At 40.1% G+C, this 22,720-nt stretch overlaps 3 protein-coding genes across 4 annotated transcripts in view; 2 read left to right on the top strand and 1 right to left on the bottom strand.

Annotated features, from left to right (window-relative positions):
• The window catches only part of LOC311277699 (uncharacterized protein), a 55,375-nt gene extending 45,231 nt beyond the window's left edge, over window positions 1-10,144 (top strand). Inside the window, exons 17-21 of one of the 2 annotated variants that reach the window (XR_014625308.1) lie at window positions 5,927-5,945; window positions 6,055-6,103; window positions 6,205-6,429; window positions 7,034-7,099; window positions 7,318-10,144. Coding sequence is in view for 1 of the 2 variants with exons in the window: in XM_084388083.1 (XP_084244209.1) it covers window positions 5,927-5,945; window positions 6,055-6,103; window positions 6,205-6,267 (131 nt within the window). In the remaining variant the exon portion in view is untranslated. Of the gene's footprint in view, window positions 1-5,926; window positions 5,946-6,054; window positions 6,104-6,204 lie in introns of both variants that reach the window. The other variant, XM_084388083.1, reaches the window with a different exon arrangement.
• LOC311277667 (uncharacterized protein) overlaps window positions 1-22,720 on the top strand; it is a 164,367-nt gene that overhangs the window by 97,891 nt on the left and 43,756 nt on the right. The window lies entirely within an intron of this gene.
• On the bottom strand, window positions 11,826-15,516 carry mrps7 (mitochondrial ribosomal protein S7; the record flags this gene model as incomplete). Its single annotated transcript, XM_084421841.1, has 5 exons — window positions 11,826-12,524; window positions 14,318-14,485; window positions 14,588-14,651; window positions 14,898-15,083; window positions 15,479-15,516. The coding sequence occupies 5 exons, from the start codon at window positions 15,514-15,516 to the stop codon at window positions 12,303-12,305; spliced, it is 678 nt and encodes a 225-aa protein (XP_084277967.1). The 3' UTR covers window positions 11,826-12,302.

Here is a 22,720-nt window from a genome sequence, read left to right as displayed (position 1 = left end):
GGCCCGTGCCATCGGCCATTCAATGTCTGCTTTGGTCAGCACGGAGAGGCATCTGTGGCTTAATCTGACAGGGATTAAGGAAAAATATTGTTTGTTTCTGATTGACTCTCCTATTTCTCCATCTGGGCTGTTTGGTGACTCAGTGACCACCGTTGTCACCCGCTTTAAGGAAGTCAAGAAACACGAGGAAGCGTTTGTTCAGTTTCTTCCTCGCCGCACTCAAGGGTCCTTCAAAAGCCAGGGAGGTAAAAAAGCAGAGCGTAGCGGACCGTGCTCCCCCTCGCAGGGATTGGGGACAGGTTCGCCGCACTCAGCAACCTCCCAAACCAGACCTCAGGACTATTATTAATAAAAAGAGAAGGTCCTGATGGTCTGGCGCCCAATCTGGTGGGGGTAGTCCCCCGCGGGATGGGGCGCGTTCAAGATCTCTTCGCCCCTTCCCGCTACCCTCACAAAACCTCTCCATCCCCGCCACCTCTCGTGCCTCGGGGGGCAGCGGTTTCCAGCGAAATGTTAGATGTTCCGTTGTTTCCGGCTGTCATTCCGGACGCGGAACATCTAACATCCCCTCAAAAGGAAGTATTAAAATTAATACCACTCTCAGAGAGTCTGGCAGCGTGGAAACTTCTGCCAGGCATTTCTGCGTGGGTATTAAGCACAGTACAGATAGGATACAGAATCCAATTTATTCGTCGTCCTCCGCGTTTCAACGGCGTGGTTTTCACTTCCGTGAAACCGGAGCTGATGCACGTACTGTCACAAGAACTGCAAACTCTTCTGAGCAAAGAGGCCATAGAACATTTTCCTCTTCCAGAGAGAGAGTCGGGCTATTACAGCAGATACTTCCTGGTTCCCAAAAAGGATGGGGGGGTGCGTCCAATCTTAGATCTTCGAGGCTTAAACCGTACAGTCAAAGCGCTCAAGTTCAAGATGTTAACCGTCAAGACGGTCGTGACGCAAATTCAACATCACGATTGGTTCGTCACGATCGATCTGAAGGACGCATATTTTCACATAGAAATATTGCCACAACACAGGAAATTCCTGAGGTTCGCTTTCGGGGGCGAATCGTACCAATTTTGGGTTCTTCCAGTCGGCCTAGCCTTGTCACCCCGCACATACACAAAATGCATGGATGCAGCACTGGCTCCATTACGACTCCAGGGCATTTGCATTTTGAATTACATCGACGATTGGTTAATATTAGCACAATCGCGAGAGATGGCGCTCCAACACAGAGACATTGTGTTGGCTCATCTAGTTTCTCTAGGGTTGAGACTCAACACCAAGAAAAGTGTTCTTTCTCCTGCCCAGAGAAGGACTTATCTCGGGATAGTTTGGGATTCGATCACGATGCGGGCACAACTGTCTCCCGCTCGAATCGAGACCATTCGGCAGACCATGAGAAAAGTCAGGCTAGGCCAAGAACGTATTGTTTGTCAGTACCAAAAAATGTTAGGTTTCATGGCGTCAGCATCCACGGTGATTCCTCTGGGGCTGTTGCACATGAGACCGTTTCAGTTGTGGCTAAAAGCCAGAGGATTTCATCCAAGAGCCAATCCTCAAAGGCAAATAAAAGTGACGCGCCACAGGCTTCGTATACTATCTCTGTGGCTCAGACGGTTCCTCGCCTTGGGTCCCACTCTAGGGGCGCCGTGTCGTCGCAGACTGCTAACGACGGACGCCTCCCTGATGGGCTGGGGAGCGGTCTTAGATGGCCGTCCAGCTCAAGGGGAATGGGAGGGCCATCAGCTCGATTGGCACATCAATTGCCTCGAACTGATGGCCGTATTTCTGGCTATGAAATATTTTCTCCATCAATTGAGGGGCTGTCATGTCCTGGTGCGGGTGGACAACACAGCAGCAGTCTCTTATATAAATCACCAGGGAGGTCTGTGCTCACGCAGTCTGAACAGAATAGCGAGGCAGATTTTTCTCTGGGCCCAGGACAAGTTCCTGTCACTCAGGGCAGTATACATTCCAGGGCATTTCAATGTGGGAGCAGATTTACTGTCCAGACGGACACTACCGACGGGGGAATGGAAACTCCACCCGGAAGTAGTGAAACAGATTTGGACCAAATTTTACAAAGCGGAGGTGGACCTCTTCGCCTCACAACAGACAGAGCAATGTCCCCTCTACTTCTCTCTGAGTCACCCAGCCCCCCTGGGTCTGGATGCGATGGCGCACACATGGCCCAAGATGCGCCTGTATGCGTTTCCTCCAGTTTCTCTGCTCCCGGGAGTTCTAGCCAGAGTTCGCCAGCAAGGGTCTTGCCTCTTACTGATAGCGCCGCATTGGCCGAACAGAGTGTGGTTCTCGGAGATAATATCTCTCCTCGATGGCTCGCCGTGGGCGATTCCGGAGAGGAGGGACCTTCTGTCTCAGGCGGAGGGCACGATATTCCATCCCAGGCCCGACCTGTGGAATCTTCACGTTTGGCCCCTGATGGGAACCAACTGAGGGACACTGGGCTTTCGCCTGCCGTTATTGAGACCATTCTAAGTGCTAGGGCTTCCTCCACTAGACAAAATTATGCCAGTAAATGGGGTGTTTTTGAAAGATGGTGTGTTGTACACAATGTAGATCCAGTCAACTGCCAGGTTGCTTCAGTTCTGGACTTCATGCAAGAGAAATTTTCAACAGGCACATGCCCTGCTACTCTTAAGGTTTATGTGGCCGCTCTTTCGGCTTGCCACGCCTTAGTTGACGGGGCACCGCTCGGGAGACACCCTCTGCTCTCTCGCTTCCTTCGTGGGGCCAGGCGACTGAGGCCTCCAGTAAAAACCAAGATCCCTTCATGGGACTTAGCTACAGTTCTCGAGGGTCTGGTTGAAACCCCCTTTGAACCTATAGAATCAGCGTCTGATAAACTTCTGACTCTAAAAAAATTTTTTCTCATGGCAATAACTTCCTTGAAGAGAATTGGGGATATGCAGGGTCTGACTATCTCTCCATCCTGCTTAGACTTTGCCCCAGGAATGGTGAAAGTGATTTTGCATCCTCATCCTGATTACCTGCCTAAGGTTCCATTTTCGACTGTACATCCGGTCATTCTAGAAGCCTTCTGTCCTCCACCGTTCACAACGCCGGAGCAGGAGAAATCTCATAGGCTGTGTCCAGTCCGTGCTCTTCAGGCTTACATCCACCGCACTAGCCAGTGGGGTAAGTCAGAGCAACTCTTCGTCTGTTATGGTGGTAGTAACAGAGGAGCAGCTGCCACCAAGCAGACCATGTCTCATTGGGTCAGGGATGCTATTGCTCTTGCTTATGAGGCGCGCGGTCAGGCTTCGCCTACAGGTCTTAGGGCTCACTCCACCAGAGGGGTCGCCTCCTCTAGTGCTTTGGCAAGGGGTGCTCCCCTACAACAGGTTTGTGATGCGGCAGGTTGGTCCTCTCCGCACACATTCATAAGATTTTATAGTTTGGATGTTCATGCCACTCCGGGCTCTCATGTCCTTGAGTCAACATCACAAGCTAGTGTCTGAGGCCTTCTTGCGTTCTTGTGAGCACACCTGCACAACCGTGGGGGTCCAGACATTTCCAAGCACGGCGGCATGGGTATTCTCGTTCCCAATGCGCTGAGCAGCGCAGAATCGATTGTAGCTTTCGAAAGGGAACTGTTAGGGGTTAACAGTTTAGGACCCAAGGACCAGATGTTTGAAAGAAGACCCGGAGTCAGAATTATAAAAAAATTAAGAAAAGTTTTACTGAAGATAGTTTGCAGTTTCATCAGCAGAAGTCAGCTTCAAGACTCACACAGGAGTTCATAGGCCGCCCCGCTTACAGTTACAAAGATCAGAGCAGTTATACCATTTCCAAGGTCTAAGCTACGTCATTGCTTACAGTCTGAATGATTCTGATTGGCTAAGAAATTCATAAACATAGTAATTTTCCACACATATACAGATAGACAGAAGCATATTTCCATAGATTATGCCGCTGACACTCTGACCCTGAAGTTAGGCACGTCATGACCTTCCAGGTCCATGGGTGCCAGCATGTCTCGAACAACAACTCAGTCAATCTCCAACAATGCCAGTGGTTCCTTAACCTGTAAGCAAGAAGACTAACACACACACCCGACACACAGCTTTTCCAAGGTTGGATTTGGCCAGGCTCTAACTATAAACAGGAGTCTCGTCTCAAAATATCAAGATAACAAGTTCTTTCTCAAGAAGAGCTACATTTTAGTCTAACTGGAAAGTATAGGCTTTAAAGGTGCAATGTGTGATATTTCTGAGGATCTATTGACAGAAATGCAATATAAGATCCATAACTATGTTTTCAGTGGTGTATAAAAGACCTTACTTAATGAACCGTTATGTTTTTATTACCTTAGAATGAGTCATTTATATGTACATAACCGCGGCCACCCCCTTCTATGAAGGTCGACATATCGTGACGTCATGTTTCTACCGTAGCCGACAGCGAACAGACAGCGCTACAGAGCGCGTTTCATTACTAACTTGAATGAGAAGCAGCAGAAAAAGACGCGGCTTCCTACGTCGGCCACCGTAGCCTCTCATTCGAGTTTGAAATTTCAAGGAAAGGCCGCGAATTATTGACCGGTTGCAATTCGCAAATCTCACCACTAGATGCCGCTAAAAATCACACACTGCACCTTTAACTGACAAATGGTCCCTTAAACTATAGACTTCAATGACCCCTATGTGTTTTAACATGTTGAAGACCTTTCTCAAACACAAAACATTTCCCTATTTTATTTCTTGAAGCCGGGTTAAATGAGAAAGCACTGTTACTGCATTCAGATATCAAATACTGACATTAAAGAATACATGAAAAGAACATTTCAGTGATCACACTGGTAACTTCTATAACAAAGTAAAATCTCCAGAGAAGTCATTCAACTCATTTGATATTTAGAAGGAAAAATATTGATTAATACCTTGATTATAATCACTCATTACATATACATTGAAGCAGCAGTGGATTCCAATCCACTCCCTTCAGAACGTTCCCGGTTACTTAACTGTAACCGTGTTCCCTGAGAAAGCGGAACGAGATGCTGCGCTACTTTGCCGTGCTGAAGATGTCCCAGGACTGCTCTTCAGACAAAATATCCTGACGATGCAACTGTGGCTCATCTATTTATAGCCTCGTGTTGCGGGTGCGCGCCAATGACGTCATCGACCGTATATTACCTCCGGGTCAATTCTATCGACGTGTTACACACAATATTCACAGCTGGTCACGACTAAAGACGTTCCCAATGCGCTGAGCAGCGCAGCATCTCGTTCCGCTTTCTCAGGGAACAAGGTTACAGTTAAGTAACCGGGAACGCTATCAAATGTAGCCTACGTAATGGCTCATAACTCCAAACTGTTCGTCGCAGAATCAAGTGCATTATATCCTTGACTCAAGATGAACAAAACACACTAATTTTGCATATAGCGCTGGAACTGAAGATCGGATTTATATTCATTTTGCTGAGACACATTTATGTGTCCAAGTGTAAATGGTACCGTTTTATGAAATCGGATAGCGTTCCAGTCAGTAAAAATGCATGAAGTGGTGTAAAAAGGCCTTTAGTGTGAGTTAAGATTCATTTTTTTTTAATAATCTAAAGAAACCTTTTCCACTATGAAGAACCTTTAATACAATGGAAAGATTCCATGGATGTTTGAGGTCCTACTTTGAAACATCAACAGCAGTAAATAACCTGTATTTTTAAGAGTGTATCCTAATATGACAGAAAACAAGGCTGATGGGTCACTGGCTTATTTGCCAGTATCCATAATGCTGATTTGAAACAGATGCAAACAGTTATTGAAATGAAAGTTCAATGCTGGTAAAAAGAGACAAACATTCACAGACTCCTTTACAGAGACTGATTTACTTGCTGTGATTCTGATTTTCCCTTAATTATTATAACTTTCTCTTTCTAATGTCTCCTGTCATATAGGGAAGACTGTTAAAACTGAGTAAGTTCAGATTTTTATTCTTACAGCTCTCATGTAGGCCTATGTATGCATACAGTTCATTCAACTGTGTATATCAATGTTATATCTGTAATTGTGTTTTCTAATACAGATCTACACACAATCAAAGGAACACAAATCAAAGACACAGCCGTCTCAGGGTAAGAATAATTATGTGTGATATAAACTGATCTGCAAGGTTTGACATCGTCACAGTTCATATGTGTAGTTGCCAAATAACAATGTCTTGTTTTAAACACAGAACACAGCAGAGACTCATGAAATGGAGAATCTGTCAGCGTCTGCTGTTTCACAGACACAGTGATCGAGACACGGACTGTTCCACACTTCTCCCTCACTCTTATGCTCTCTACGTCTATAAAAGTGGAGTTAACCCAACTAAGCCAGACTGAAGACTTCAAAATGTGTTGCATTCTGTTGAGAATTGCTTGGATCATTTCATATTGGTTGTTGGATAATTTCAAAGGTAAATCATGCTTTTTTGTGTGTTTTTTTTTCATAAACAGTAAGATTTTGGTACAGCTCTTGTGAAAAAAAAAAAGTTAATTCCTTCATCTGAGTATTTATTAGTTAAATATGTGAGAGTTAAGCCTGCTTTGTAAATGTTTATGTGGCTGCTGCATCAGTGACCAGGATGGACAGGCTGTTACTATGGAAGCAGATTAGTCTCAAATATAATTCACGCAAAAAACATGATTCACAAATGCGTAGACAATTTCACATGCATGAAACCTAATTCACGTGCACACAAAAAAAATCCACGTGCGTGAAAAAAAAAATATTCACAAAAAGCAATTCACATGCGCAAAATAAAATTATATACTCATAAAATACATTTCACAAATGCAAAACACAATTCGTAGATATACAACTGTGCACAAAAACCTTTGAATGTTTAAAATGTACGAGTGTATCCTTGCATTTGAATGTGCAAATCGTCATTCACGCACGAATCGCCTTAGATATGTGTGTGTGAGTTTTTGAGACTTTGCTGGCAGCATAACACTCCTAACACAGAGCAGTCGTACTCTTTAGCCAATCAGATTTAAGCTTATCAATCGACCAATCAGTATCACGTGAGGGCGGGCCTCCCTACATGTTATGTCATCAGCTTTCGACCAGTTCATGGCTGAGCAGTAAGTGCAGTTAATCGTTCATTTCTGTGTTTAGAAGTTAGAGATCATTTGAAGCAATAGTTTATTAACTGCTGTTTAGTCCACATGTGAATATAAACATTTATTTTTAGTATTGATGGGTTTTCATGTCCTGTCCACCTATGATAATGTATGTAATGACGTGCATATATAGGAGACATGTTTTGATCTGCATATATTATGTAGTTTTATTGTTTCAGATTTCCAAGACAGATGATGTATGAAGTTGCAGACAACCAGTACTGTGATCTTACCATTTCTACTGTAATTCTTTGAAAACAGTCATGTTGCAAGCCATCCATTTTGACAGTTGTTTCAACAAGTGGTTGAAAGTGATGCATTGTTACTGTATTAATTTGTCTCATGTGGACTATATGTACACGCTTTGGGAATAAAGCCTTGCTATGCATGCATTATTAAATGTTCTTGTAAGAATTAAAAGATTCAGACATAGTTCAATTTGAAGTTTCTGAATCCTTTGGGAATAAAATATATAAAATGACTTGATCATGATTAATGTTCCTGTTACATATGAAGATCATGAACTGACAGTCTAAACTGTGAAGCACAATATTCAGTACAGAGAAATATACATCTCTTCAGGAGTTGTGAGATCCAGTCAGAGTGTACTTTGCTTTTAGAGTATATAAATATAAGTGCAATACATCAAGTGAAAAGTTAACAAATGAATTGTCTTCAGTCCGGTCATCAGTAGACCTCTCTGTTAGGACATATAAGATTTTGTCCTGATATTTAAAGTACTAAAACCCTATAGTACAAGAGGTGCAGACAGAGGATGTGGGAAATTAAGTGATGGTATTTGAATAGAGTTTACTGAGTAATCTTAGTCACATAATCTTAATTGCCTCTCTATGATAAGTACCTTTGTCTCATCAGCATAAAATCAGATTTGCCTATTTTACTAGGCAAAGTAAAATTAATGCTTCACAATATTGTCCTGAGACCTTAAGATGACAATAAAAAACTTTATTTAAAAACCTTGCGATGACAATACAGCACAAAACATAAGGAAATGCATGTTGAATATATTGCTAACACTCTACAATAAGGTACAATAACTTAGTTAACATTAGTTCATGTATTAAATAACCATGAGCAATACATTTGTTGCTGTGTTTGTTAATCTTTATTAACGTTAGTTAAAAATACAGCTGTTCATTGTTAGTTTACAGTGCATTTACTAATGTTAACAAGATTTAAATGAAGTATTAGCCTAGTAAATGTTAACATTAACAAAAAATAATAAAGGCTGTTCACGTGCAGTTCATTATTAGTTCATGTTAACTAATGAAACGTTTTAATAAAGTGTTACCAATTAAGACATAAATACAAAAAAAAAAAGTATAAAAGAGAATAAAGAAACAACATGAATTAAGATGTTCGTGACTGCTATCCAGATGTCACACCAAAGGTGAGTAATCCTGATAAAATGCAGGGAAACAAGTGTTAATAATAATTTAACATCATACACAAATGGCAAAAAACACTGGGTGCTCATTAAAATAGGTCTATTCACTATTTAAAGAACAATCTCGATGGGTATATTGACCACAGATGATTGTTTTGCACTCATTATTGTAGCTGTGAGAGCTGTCTGTACCTTCAGCTAAAATACAACAAAACAAGCATCATTCTTCTTCATTTTTGACACGATATGGGACATCTGATTACAACAACACTTGCTTACATCAGTTAATAGTTCATAAACTATTGCTTCAACTGATCTCAAACTTCTTTAACTTCAGTTAACACAGAAATGAACGATTAACTGCACTTACTGCTCAGCCATGAACTGGTCGAAAGCTGATGACGTAACATGTAGGGAGGCCCGCCCTCACGTGATACTGATTGGACGATTGATAAGCTTAAATCTGATTGGCTAAAGAGTACGACTGCTCTGTGTTACGAGTGTTATGCTGCCAGCTAAGTCTCAAAAACTCACACACACATATCTAAGGCGATTCGTGCGTGAATGACGATTTGCACATTCAAATGCAAGGATACACTCGTACATTTTAAACATTCAAAGGTTTTTGTGCACAGTTGTATATCTACGAATTGTGTTTTGCATTTGTGAAATGTATTTTATGAGTATATAATTTTATTTTGCGCATGTGAATTGCTTTTTGTGAATATATATTTTTTTCACGCACGTGGATTTTTTTTGTGTGCACGTGAATTAGGTTTCATGCATGTGAAATTGTCTACGCATTTGTGAATCATGTTTTTTGCGTGAATTATATTTGAGACTAATCTGCTTCCATATGTTACTATTTACTTTTGATGACTAAGAGACTATTTTTCCAACTGAAAATGAATCTGCTTATGTTTGTCTTTTTATTTTGATGATGTCTCAGGGTACTGTATGTATACACTGAAGGTACAGAGTTGGCTGTGCCAAATATAAATCTATGCAAATATATTTGTTATGTTTACCAGTTACAAACCAGTTTATAAAAACACATTAATTTGTAAGTGTCTGAATTTCTATGTGTGTGGAAGTGCAGTCAGATAAAAAAATAAATGTTGAGAGAATGCTTTCTATTGAAGTCTTACTTCAATAGTTCAATAATATTCAATGCAGATTTATTTACCTCAGTCAATCTTATATGGGCCCCAATGGAAAAACACTTAATAGACCAACAACACTTCTGCTCTCTCTGGTGAAACCGGTTTTTGTTGGAACAAAAAGTTGTTGGAAAGTCTGACAAAGTTCTAAAATATATTATTTCTTCACAAGCTGATTAGTATTTTCCTGTGCTTACAGTAGTAATGTAATCAGGTAGGTAATCCACAATTATTTATTGTAATGGTGAAATTAATGTATAACAACTATTTGTCCCCAAATGTAAAATGATCCCAACATAATATTGTAAAAAAAAAAAAAAAAACATTTCCTGCTGTTTTGTATATGAAATATACCATACTTTTCTGCCAAAATAATTGACTGAATTATAAAAAATATAAAAAAATAACTAATTCAATCAGTTCTCGAGTCAACAGTGCATTCCCGAAGCAGATCTACACAACTCTTAAACTGAGAAAAGCTGCTGTGCCGAAATCGGTGACTCAAGGTCGATGCTCACTAAATGTCAAACGTGCTCATTTTTAGACAAGCTTTCATATAAGACATCAGACCAAAAGAGTTTGCAGGTTATGCACAATGTAGAAATTACGCTTTTAATGGGTAAACAGTGCATTAAATTTTAAACAATAGGCTGCAAAGCCCTTCAAAATGGAAAGAAATAGAAATTGCTTGAAATTTTGGAAGTAAGCCAAGTTTAATTATATTTCCCCACAAAGATAAATGTTTTGTCGTAAATCCCACTAAGCGCTTTGAGAGAACTGTGGGACACGAGCAGGACAGAGTCTCTCGTCTTTTCTCCAGATGTTAATTGACACTGGTTGTAAAAGGTCAGAAGAGAGAGAATTGTATCTTCCGCATGAGCAAGAAATGTAGGTTATATTTGATAAAGTTGATGAGCTTTACCTAGTGAGGTTAATAATGCTTTTTATTGTCTTGGAAGGTAAAATAGTATCTGATGTAATGTTTTTTCTCCTTTGCCAAAGTAAAAGATGTGAATATAGGTGAAATGTCAAAGAGATTTAGAATTCCCTGCAAAAGGACGTAAGTAATGATTTATGATTCCATGTCCAGAGGAATAACTCATGGAACAGGCTATTGTTCAATTTGTGAAAAATCGCAAAACATTATACGAAGCCAAAAATATGGCTTAATTCTATTTTATGAGCTTGTTGCCGACCTCTCTCATTCGGCACAGATCATATTGTTGCCATGGTCGCGATGTAACATTTGGTTCAAAATAGAATGAGCGCTAAAGTAACATTTCAGACCATATGTTTGGTCAACAGAGACACCATCACTTTACGTAATTAATATTCATAATACAAGACAGTTGCATTGTCAACACACTATCTTGACAAAAAAATAAATAATCTCTTCCTCTCGAGGGAAATAACATCTCAGCATTTATTTATATCAAGATGTGCATTTTTGGTCAAGATCTTGTATTGCCAATGCAAGAGTCCAGCACTCTGTAAAGTCTCCTCCAACACATCCCAAAGACACTCAATAAATTTAAGCTCAGGACTCAAGAGGTGCCAATTCATGTGGGAAATGATTCGTCATGCTCCTCACAACCATTCTTTCACAGTTTGAGCCTGATGAATCTTTATATGGTCCTCCTGGAATATGGCCATGATGTGTCTCTTCCTACATGGTTGTTTAAGAAAAGCTACACACTCCACTAATTAGGTTAGAAGAACTGATACATATAACATGCTAGAAACATAATAATCACTGCAATAATGATCCAGTTATACCCCTGGTTTCACAGACAAGGCTTAAGCTAGTCACAGACTAAAATGCATGTTTGAGCTGTTTTAACTGAAAGCTACTTTTCTTGCACTGACATTTCTTAAAATATGTCAGTGCCATTGTTTTGTCTCAAGATGCACACCAGTAACGTTTACGTGTTTTTCTAAGGCACGTTTTTAAAGGCTACTTAAATGGCCTAATTGAATTTAGGCCTAATCCTGGTTTAATCTAAGCCCTGTCTGTGAAACCAGGCCTCTGACTCTTAAGCATTTTCCTATTTAAACAAGTGCTTATAAAGCAATAAAGCGTTGCAGTAAGTTTGCAAAGTTACAATAATATTTTTATTTTGCATAACTTCGATCTGAAGAAGATCCACTGGATTTAAATGTTAACATCAAGTCAGGTGATATGCCAAAAAATTGCATTTGAAAGTATAAAAAGAAGCTTTTGTCCAGCTGTTTTGGTCTGATTGATTCCTTAGATTTTGCAGATTAGACAATGACTTGTCAAGTTGTCTTGATGACACTTTAAAATAAATAATTAAACATTTTTGTGCACAAGGTTACTACTGAAATCTCATAAACGTGTAATGAGATGTCTAAGATTTGTTTTGCACAGTCGTTCACACTGTTCAACTCTTGTGAAGAATTACAGGTCAAAAATGGAAATGTGATTTTTATAGCTTACTTTGTTTACTTTCATTCAAAGACAATCTGTATTTATGAGTCAAGATGACAGATTTTCTCAGGTCCTTTTCTCCGAGTGAAACTCATCCAAACTCCTGATGCCGTCAGTCCTAAACGATGTAGTCCAGCTGTGCGGTCTCTACCACCAGCGGTAGTGTGCGTATGCCCTGTTGGCTTCGGCCATCTTGTGAAGGTCATGTTTGCGCTTAACCACATTTCCCTCATTCGTGAAGGCGGCCAGCAGCTCCTGCGAGAGTTTCTCGTACATGTGTGTGCGACGATGCTTGTTGTCTCTGCATTCTGTGATCAACCACTTCATGGCCAGAAAACGCCGGCGATTATCCATAAGAGGGACAGGAACCTGCAAGAACAATAACAGAGAGTGAGATTCAGTATTTGATCTGAGTTTTGATGTGATTCCTAGAGCTTGACAACATCGTACATTGTATGGAAAAGATCAGAATGGACTTTCTGCATAACATCCGCTTTTGTGTTTCACAGAAGAAAGAAAGTCATACAGGTTTGGAACAACATGAAGACGAGTAAATTATGATAGTTTTCACTTCTTGGATGAATTATCCCTTTATTCATAAAATTCTATTCAGAGAGCTGAAAAATACTGCAGAAAATCCATGTACTATAAATCACTCTGGATAAAATAGTACATATTTAAGTTTTAAAAAATGTTAAAGATATATATTGTCGAAAACATGTTGTACAGTCTATTCATCACAATTTTGTGCATTTCTGTTGACATCATTTTTGTTAAATAAATACAATTAAATATTCAGTCACTTTTCTCAAGATAATTTTATCAATGTTGGCCATTTAACAACCTATTAGTGAACACTAATTCTAAATTTGAACTGAGAATTGTAGATCTACAACACCTGGGGCCTCATGTATAAAACTTTAAGTAGATTCATCCTAAAAGCACGTGTACGCCAGAAGACCAGAACGTGCACAATATTCCCTTTTTAAAACTATATATGGCACTTGCAAAACATCATCTGCATATCATTTCCATAATGCATTTCCATCCATGTGATACCATGTTTAAAGATACAAGACATTAGTTACATATGACTATAAATGCTATTTGTGCCATCAGATTACATTTCTAAAAATCATTCAGTATCCTTGTCTTGTTTTAGAATAAATACTATATCAAAAAGTTAAACTGATTTAAAAAAAAAAAAAATCCTACTTTTCAGAGAAAGTTTTCAGGGAAAAGTTACTCATTCTTTTCCACTGGCCAAATAGTATTTTTAATTGTTTTAAATAGTCTTTAAACTAAAATGTATGCAATTTTGCCTATAAAGCTAACATATATATTTTAATATGTTTATACAGTATATTTTTAATGGAAACAGATATTCCTCATTACTTTTTTACATTGTAAATACTATTGTCTGACTCATCACTGACAAAACATTTTTTTTTAAATGTGCAAATCTTATCGTTTCCTTCAAATTCTATCCTTCAAATACAGTGGTATTTTTTATAATGTTGTGAAGATGACAGGAGGAGTTATCATTACGCTACTGTCTGCTTTAACATGACATCAACAGCAGAAGTTGTACAGTACTGCGTCATCGGACCTTTTCAAACCGGCCAATGGACCGTTCGACCACTGAACAAATCCAGCAGTGTCCGCCATAATATCAGAGTCGCATCACTGATTATTATTCTCGCGAGACATGAGTTCTGCAATTTAGTTTAAAGAGGAATTATCATGTGCCTACAGCACTCTTCGCTGTCATTAAAACCTAGCTTGTGTTCAAAAGCAGAGCATCCACTACAAATATCTAAATTCATTTCATTTTTGCTTAACTTCTGGATTATAACTGTGTAATTTGAGTGCTTAATTCCGTTACTGACAGAGAAATATTTAATCTAAATGTGTATCAAAATGAAAACAGAGTTTAAAATCATTCTGTGTCCTTCATTTCTTTGCTCTCTCCAGTAAACGAGTGCGTTCGCAAGGTCTAGAGGACAGCATATTTACACTGTTTACTTTTTATAAATCCCGATATGTGCTTGGAACGCACATTTCAATGCAATTTTTATGCATAAGCAACATTTTTATACATCAAGGCCCCTGGTCATATTATCTCACAGTTGTAAAGTAAATATTCAAGGTTGTTCGCTGACCTGGTAAAACTTCCCTCCTTTCTGAACACTGGCCAGACCGATGATGGGTTTGCAGTTCTCCAGAGCCTGATGGAAGATGGCGTACGGATTACACTCCACCTCATCTCTCTTCGCTGCTGGAGATTTGTGGTATTTCTCCACCTGTCTTCTCTTTATGGTCTCCAGCGTCTGAACGGACACAAAACATCCAAGCAGAAATTATGTCAACACTCATTTCAGGTAATGTACCATGGTATTTTACAAGTGTATAGAATGGGGTTTCAACCAAACCTGTGTCATGATTCCTCTAGCAAGGATTTTGTTGCCATCTTGCATCATCATGTTGATGAACTTGCTGTTGCAGGAAAACAGAAAATCAACGTTATGAAGAATACACACAGTAGGGTCCAAAAATATGAAAGCTTGTTATCGCTGCGACTTTTTATTCTGTGTATTGGAAGTTTTGGAAATAGCTTGCTTCAATTACTCAGATTTTAATGGTGGCCTCATACTTTTGGACTCCACTGTGTTTATATAACGTTACAGGTCTTAAAGCTATAGTAACATTTAAAGTTGTTCGTTAAGCTCTTTTAGTTTGTACCTTATCAAAGGGTCGCTGAAAGCAGAGCTGGTGTCGCTCGACAACGCTGCTTTTATCGGACTCACTGTTTTCAGTTCCTGCAGCTCTTTCTCTTCAACACTGAGCTCTGACTCTGGTACAGCATCTTTACTGGGATCAGGATCCAGATAGTATGGATTATACCGACTCCATCTCACGAAACACACACTGAGAAAACATAATAGACATAATATCAGCCGATATAAATCTTCATAACACAGAGTAAAATCAGTACAAACAGCAGCTTTGGTTTAGAAACAGATTTAAAGACCAAGGAGAAGTTGTTTTCATGTTGAAACATTTGGTATCTCTGAGAAGCCCTGAATGTGCTCTTTACAGGACACCCAGGTTGTGACATGTGACATGTATGATGTCAGATAAATTTAATAAAATATAATGTCCACTACAGTGGATACAACCCACTAAGCAAAATGATGTCCGAAAGACGTCTTTTCAACAAAAATCGGACGTTGAAATGACGTCCATTGAGGGTCTAGAATGAAAGTTGATATGACGTCTTTTTGCGACGTGTTCTGCACGTCCGATATAGACGTTCATCGAACCTTCGTACAAGGTTAAACACTAGTTCATATGTGGGCATTGTGGACATATTTCAACATCATTTATGGTCTCATATAGACATAATTACTTTGACTATTGCTGTCAGATGATCTTAGTGAGAATAAACAGAGGTTTAGATGTTGATATTTGTTTAATTTGAAGTGTCACCATTGTGGTGATCAGTGATTGCTTTAGTTGGGCTCTTGGTCCCCTTTCTTTTACTTTAACTTTCCTTTGACTGCTGTAACAGTGTGTTTGTGTAACACAATTGTTGTGGCAGAGAAAGCCTAGAAAAAGTTTGAGTGTTATCAGCTCAATGTTGATGATGACATAATCATCACAAAATGGGCATCTAATATTGTTTAAAGTTGTGTATTTATATTTGGGATTAATAACCACCATCCTTGTGGAACTGCAATATTGGTGCCAAAAGCATTCAAATTATAACTTATTTGAAGGTGGATAAAAATCATGTGCACATGTTTTGAGCAAGAGTATCATATAGTCACACACAGACATCAAGATTTTGGATATGAATCACAACAACGGTGACAATCAAAACAAAAAAGCTTGAGAATCAAGGATGAGTTTTGTACTATGAAAGCTACCCATCATGCATTGCAGGATGAAGTTTTTTTTTTTGTCACCGTTGTTGTGATTCATATCCAAAATCTTGATGTCTGTGTGTGACTATATGATACTCTTGCTCAAAACATGTGCACATGATTTTAATCCACCTTCAAATAAGTTATAATTTTAATGCTTTTGGCACCAATAATGCAGTTCCACAAGGATGGTGGTTATTAATCATTTTGCTTAGTGGGTAGGCTGGATATTTCCTTCAGGTCAGTCCGACTCCTATATTCATAATAAAAAATCTGTTTGAATGTCCGGTGTGATATCTTGTACTTTTAACAGTTAATAGGGGTTGTCCGTGCTTATAGTCATGTCAGTTGCGTCTTTCTTCTCAAGTTTGAGTCATTTCAAAAGTCTTCTCTACTGACTGACTGACTCACTCATTAAGACAGTCTTTGTCTCCATCTAATGGAGAATTAATGTAACTTCGTCTGTTGCTTTATGGTCACTGTCAGGGACTATTTTTTTTTCTCCAGCGGAATGAATTGGCTTTTAGTGATACATTTTACTTCATGATAGTTGCATAGATACATATGTTTCGGGATTAATATTTGTATTGCGTGGTAACCGTTTTATAAAAGCAATAAGGTACTCTAGGCTAGTGCTGTATCTGAATAAGTCACGGCTGAAGGGCGTTGTTAGGCACGACGCGAATATGAAACATTGGCCGAGGTCCTCGGTTAAAGCCAGTGGGTATTAATGTCTGGCTATAATTGTTGTAGAAACTGTGTTACTAAGACTTCTGTACACCCAAATAGTTGAATTTCCAAAACAGCCTAACATTTCCTCTTTCAGTGATTCTGCTTGTTAACATCAGGTGTCTTCCATAATGGTCAATCATCACTAAATTAATCACTTAAGTAACATCAATTAATTAATCAAAAAACATAATCAATGAATAATGTAACCAACTATTAAAGCGTATTCTTTTTATTGAAAAAAGTGTTGTATCATCAGGGGTGTAGTTAAATAATAATCAATACTCTTATTGATACTACTCTTTATAATTTGGTGGAAAAACAATAAAGACCATTCAGCAGTTTCTTTATTATTAATTTTATTTGCAGAAATAGGTTAAATTGTTTCCTGAGTGTCCTGTGAGGCTCCTGCTACAAATGTCTGGTGGTAATGTGCTTCATTGCTTCACTACCAGTAGCTAAACCTGAACAATGCGAATATTACCAAAGATCTATAGTCCTTGAGCTTCTCTGAAGCTAACAAATAAAAAAAAATATTGTTAGTAAAGAGTAAAGATATGTAAAAAATTAAAATAATTCTCTCCAGTATTATTTCACCCACCCAAATATACATCAAGAGTTTTTTGTTCAAGAAAATGAGCATGATGACTTTCTCAGAGAGAATCTGAGACCTCTCATTCCTGACTGTGTCCCAGCTCGGCCAGCTGTGGTAAACGCTCCTTCAGACAGTGTTGAGGAGGCAGAGGGAGATGATGGAGAGCTGTGGGAGAAGAGGAAGAGTGTCTTTCTTACCCCACCAGAGGAGGGCAGGGTCTTCTGAGGCACGGATAGGAGGAGGGTCTCGCTCTATATATTCACTGGAAGCTGAAAAATAAATTGTACCATGCTATTGTAGTCAGGTTTATAGCTTTTTGTTAGAAAGGTATAAGAAAATTGTCTAACTTACGTGTTCCTCCTCCTCCTCCTCCTCCTCCTCTTCCTTATCCCGGGCTGCACTGTCACCTCATCGTCCTTCTAGGCAGCTAAAACAGAGGAGAACTTTATTAATGTTGCTAATCTACAGCTTTTAATGCTTTTGAAAGTCATTTATGCTCACCAAGGCTGCATTTATTTGAGCGAAAATACAGTAAAAACTGTAATATTGTGAACTTTTATTACAATTTAAATAACTGTTTTCTATGTGAATATATGTTAAAATGTAATTTATTCCTTGTGATCAAAGCTACATTTTCAGCATAATTGTGTGAATATATAGTGAAGATCAGTCTTCAATGTCACATGATCCTTCAGAAATCATTCTAATATGATGATTTGATGCTCAAAAAACATTTATATTACATTCTAACATTTCTAATACTATCCAGTCAAGTAAGTGACGTCATCGATTAACAGCAAATACATTTATCCGTTAAATTAATTAGCCAACTTCCAATCACCCATTCAACTGCCAGCAAATCCTTTACAAAACTAACAAAAAATCTCACCTACACACAAAGATGTGATTAAAAGCCCAAACTTTTATAAACAAGAGCTTAGGTTAGCCTGACAGTTAACAGCGCTAACAGTAACAGTTAACGTTAGCAGTTAAGTTACCTCTTCAGAACACGGTTGAGATGCTAACGGAGTTTTTCGAAGACACTAAACTATTTCTATGAAGTAACGTAAAATTTTCAATAGATGTGTGTCAATAACACGTAAGAAAAATGTCAGGAACAGTAGTGTGTATTATTTGTGTGATTTTAGATTAAACTCACCTGAAAGTAGTGAAAACAACAGCGAGAGATGGATTTCTGCTTTTTGTCAGTTGCAGTGGTCCTGCGCCGTTTCCATGGCAACCGCTCCAGTGTTTGAAAGCGACTCGCATGTTCAACGCGCACGCCCATATCAGCCAAGCAGCATTTACATAAATAAACATCTAACACATTAGGCTACATTAATAAAAATCTCATGAATTTAAAACTCCTTTTGAAGCTCGACCCGCTCATATGTGCAAAATGCCGCCACTCCACGTGAAGTGTCACTTTTATTTAAGATTTTGTATTGTTGTTTTTACTAACACTCAACCTCTTTAATAATAATAATAAAAAATACATATAATATTTTAATATATATATATATATATATATATATATATATATATATATATATATATATATATATATATATATATATATATATATAACGTTGGTTGTATAACTACTACGATTACTTGTAATGCAATTTTCTGGAAAGTTATCTGCGGACCAGATGGGAAAAAATGGAACTTTACCACGACGTCCTCACAACGTTCTCCATGGGATAAACTAGCGACGTCTTTTGAGGACGCCAGAGTCGGACGCGTTCAGCGCTGTCATCACAACTAAGCAGTTTTTCAACTTCATAATGTTTATTTTTGGTTTCAGATATTTAAATACACATAAGCACGAGTAAAACAATACATTTGGAGTTTGTAAAACACACTGATGTCTGTGGAAGCAGCAATAACCGATCCAAGATGGCGGCGCGAGTACATCGCGAGGCTCGCGGTCTCTCCAGATTCTGTAATTTAGCAGTATTTTTCTTGCTCATTTCGGGTCTGTTCGTCCAGAACAGTTGTGCCTTAACATCGTACACCCAAGGTGAGCTTTTGGATATTGGTTTGCGAATTTCCGACAGTTTTATGGACAACCTTCGACTCCTTCCTGAGATCGCCAGATCACCCGAGGCTATGCACTCTGCCCGGCCGGGCGGAAGTGCTCGCAGGCGCCGGCGAGATCGTAAACAAAGGCGGGGGAAGCGCGGAGGACTAAGAGCTAAGCTAAAGCTAACACCACACCGGCTCTCTTTACCCAGCATTTTCCTTGCCAATGTACGGTCGCTGTTGAACAAAATGGAGGAGATTCGACTCAACATCACATACAGCAAGAGACTTTTGAACTGTAATGTTCTAATTTTCACGGAAACATGGTTAAACAGCGGAATACCGGACAACGCTATTGAGCTAGCGGGACGCCATACATTCCGGGCGGATAGAACATTAGATGGCTCCGGTAAGACCAGAGGTGGTGGATTGTGCATTTACATTAACAAAGCTTGGTGCACAAACTCTGCTATTGTTGGGAGACATTGTTCAGCTAACCTTGAGTTTCTCATGGTTAAATGTAGACCGTTTTATCTACCGCGGGAGTTCACTTCCACTATTATAACTGCAGCCTATATTCCCCCGGATGCTGATGCCAAGTTTGCTATGAAAGAACTTCACGCAGCCATCAGTAAACAACAGACCGTTCACCCGGAAGCTGCGTTTATTGTTGCGGGTGATTTTAATCATTCAAACTTAAAGTCAGTGCTACCGAAATTTCACCAGCATGTTTCCTGTCACACCAGAGGAAACAAAACCTTAGACCATGTTTACACAAACATGGCTGAAGCTTACGTCGCGACACCCCTCCCCCACTTGGGACAGTCAGATCACCTTTCTTTGTTCCTCACCCCCAAATATGCACCTCTGATCAATCGCGTGAAGCCATCAGTGAAGACCATCAAGGTGTGGCCTGCGGGGGCAGATTTCTCACTCCAGGAAAGGTTTCTACACACAGACTGGAGTATGTTTGCTTCTCAAGCCACCAGTGGCTCTCACACGGACATTGACTGCTACACCTCCTCTGTACTGGATTATATTAATACCACCATTGACAGTGTTACAACCCAGAAGCAGATCACCACATACCCAAATCAGAAGCCATGGATGAACAGGGAAGTGCGACTCCTATTGAAGACACGCAATACTGCCTTCAGATCAGGAGATGCACAAGCCTATAGCACATCCAGAGCAAATCTGAAAAGGGGCATCAAAGAGGCCAAGCACTGCTACAAGCTTAAGATAGAGGGACACTTTTCCAACGCTGACCCTCGGCGCATGTGGCAGGGCATTCAGGCCATCAGTGACTACAAACCCTCTCACTCCACCCCCGCAGCCACTGATGTCAACTTCCTGAACGAGCTAAATGACTTTTATGCTCGCTTTGAAAGAGACAACAGAGAAACTGCCACCAAGCTCAAATCCTCAGCTGACCACCCACCGATCACACTCTCCTCCACAGATGTCTGCAATGCACTGAGCAGGATCAGCGCGCACAAGGCTGCTGGACCAGACAACATCCCTGGACGCGTACTCAGGGCATGTGCGGAGCAGCTCGCTGGGGTTTTTACAGACATTTTCAACCTGTCTCTTGCCCAAGCAGCTGTACCAACATGCTTTAAATGCACTTCCATTGTGCCAGTGCCAAAACACTCCAGCCCGAAGTGCCTTAATGACTACCGCCCTGTAGCACTCACACCCATCGTAATGAAGTGCTTTGAGCGGCTGGTCCTGGCACACCTAAAAGACTCTCTACCATCCACATTGGACTCACACCAGTTTGCCTACCGTAGCAATAGGAGCACAGAGGATGCAGTCTCCATGGCACTGCACTCTGTGGTCACACATCTGGACAATAAGAACACTTATGCACGCATGCTGTTTGTTGACTTCAGCTCAGCATTCAACACTGTCATCCCAACTAAGTTAATAGCCAAACTTGGAGACCTGGGCTTCAACACCTCCATGTGCAACTGGATTTTGGACTTCTTGACCAACAGACCCCAGAATGTTCGATCAGGCTCCAACTGCTCCACATCCATCACACTCAACACTGGTGTACCACAGGGCTGTGTGCTAAGCCCGTTCCTCTACTCCCTCTTCACCTCCGACTGCAAGCCTGTGTACGGATCTAATTCCATCGTCAAGTTTGCGGACGACACTACGGTGATTGGTCTCATCAGCAACAACGATGAGACTGCCTATAGGGAGGAGATCAAGCACCTGGCCACATGGTGCACCGAAAATAACCAGCTCCTCAACACCACCAAAACGAAGGAGCTCATCGTGGACTTCAGGAAAGTGTCAAGAGGCACACACGACACCATCCACATCAATGGAATGGCTGTTGAGCGTGTCTCCAGTTTCAAGTTCCTGGGGATCCACATCTCGGCGGACATGACCTGGACAACCAACACCTCCAGCCTGGTCAAGAAGGCTCACCAGCGCCTTTTCTTCCTGAGGACACTGAGGAAGAATCAGCTTTCCTCCACTATCCTGGTGAACTTCTATCGCTGTGCAATAGAAAGCATCCTGACCAACTGTGCTACAGTGTGGTATGGGAGCTGTTCTGTTGCAGAGCGCAAGGCACTGCAGCGGGTGGTGAAAACCGCCCAGCGCATCACTGGGACTCCACTACCTGCCATCGAGCACATCCAGAGGAAACGCTGTCTGCATCGAGCTCGCAGCATCCTTAAGGACTCCTCTCACCCAGCCCACAGACTGTTTTCTCTCCTGCCCTCCGGCAGGCGTTTCAGGTGCCTCCGGACCAGGACCAGCAGACTAAAGAACAGTTTTTTCCCCAGAGCTGTCTCTTTATTAAACTCTAACCCTCATTGATCCCACTCCCCTCATATACTGATTGACTCTCCTCTCCCCTCCTCACACCTGCCTCCATTTTGTTATTTGCAATACTATAATGTTCATTTGCACTGCTGACTGTTATTACAGTAACAACTGTTTACATATGCATCTTGCACTACTACCTTGACTGGAATATGCTCAATTTGCACTGCCGACTGTTTATTTACAGTACCGACTGTTTATATATACATTGCAATATCGTACCTTAACTGTAATATGCAATTACTTTCCACTGCACTTTCACTCGGATAGCTTCTGTCCAAACTTTATTTGCACTACTTTAATCCATTGTTATACTGCTCATTAGCCTAACTTATACATATATCTATTTGTTAAATTCTGTTTATAGTAATAGCCATCTGTATATTATGCTCACATTCTGTTTATAGTAACAGCCATCTGTATATATATTCATAGTACATATCTAT

Source organism: Rutilus rutilus (assembly GCF_951802725.1).
Source record: "Rutilus rutilus genome assembly, chromosome: 1".
Classification (NCBI taxonomy): domain Eukaryota; kingdom Metazoa; phylum Chordata; class Actinopteri; order Cypriniformes; family Leuciscidae; genus Rutilus; species Rutilus rutilus.
This window is presented reverse-complemented; position numbering and strand designations above follow the sequence as displayed.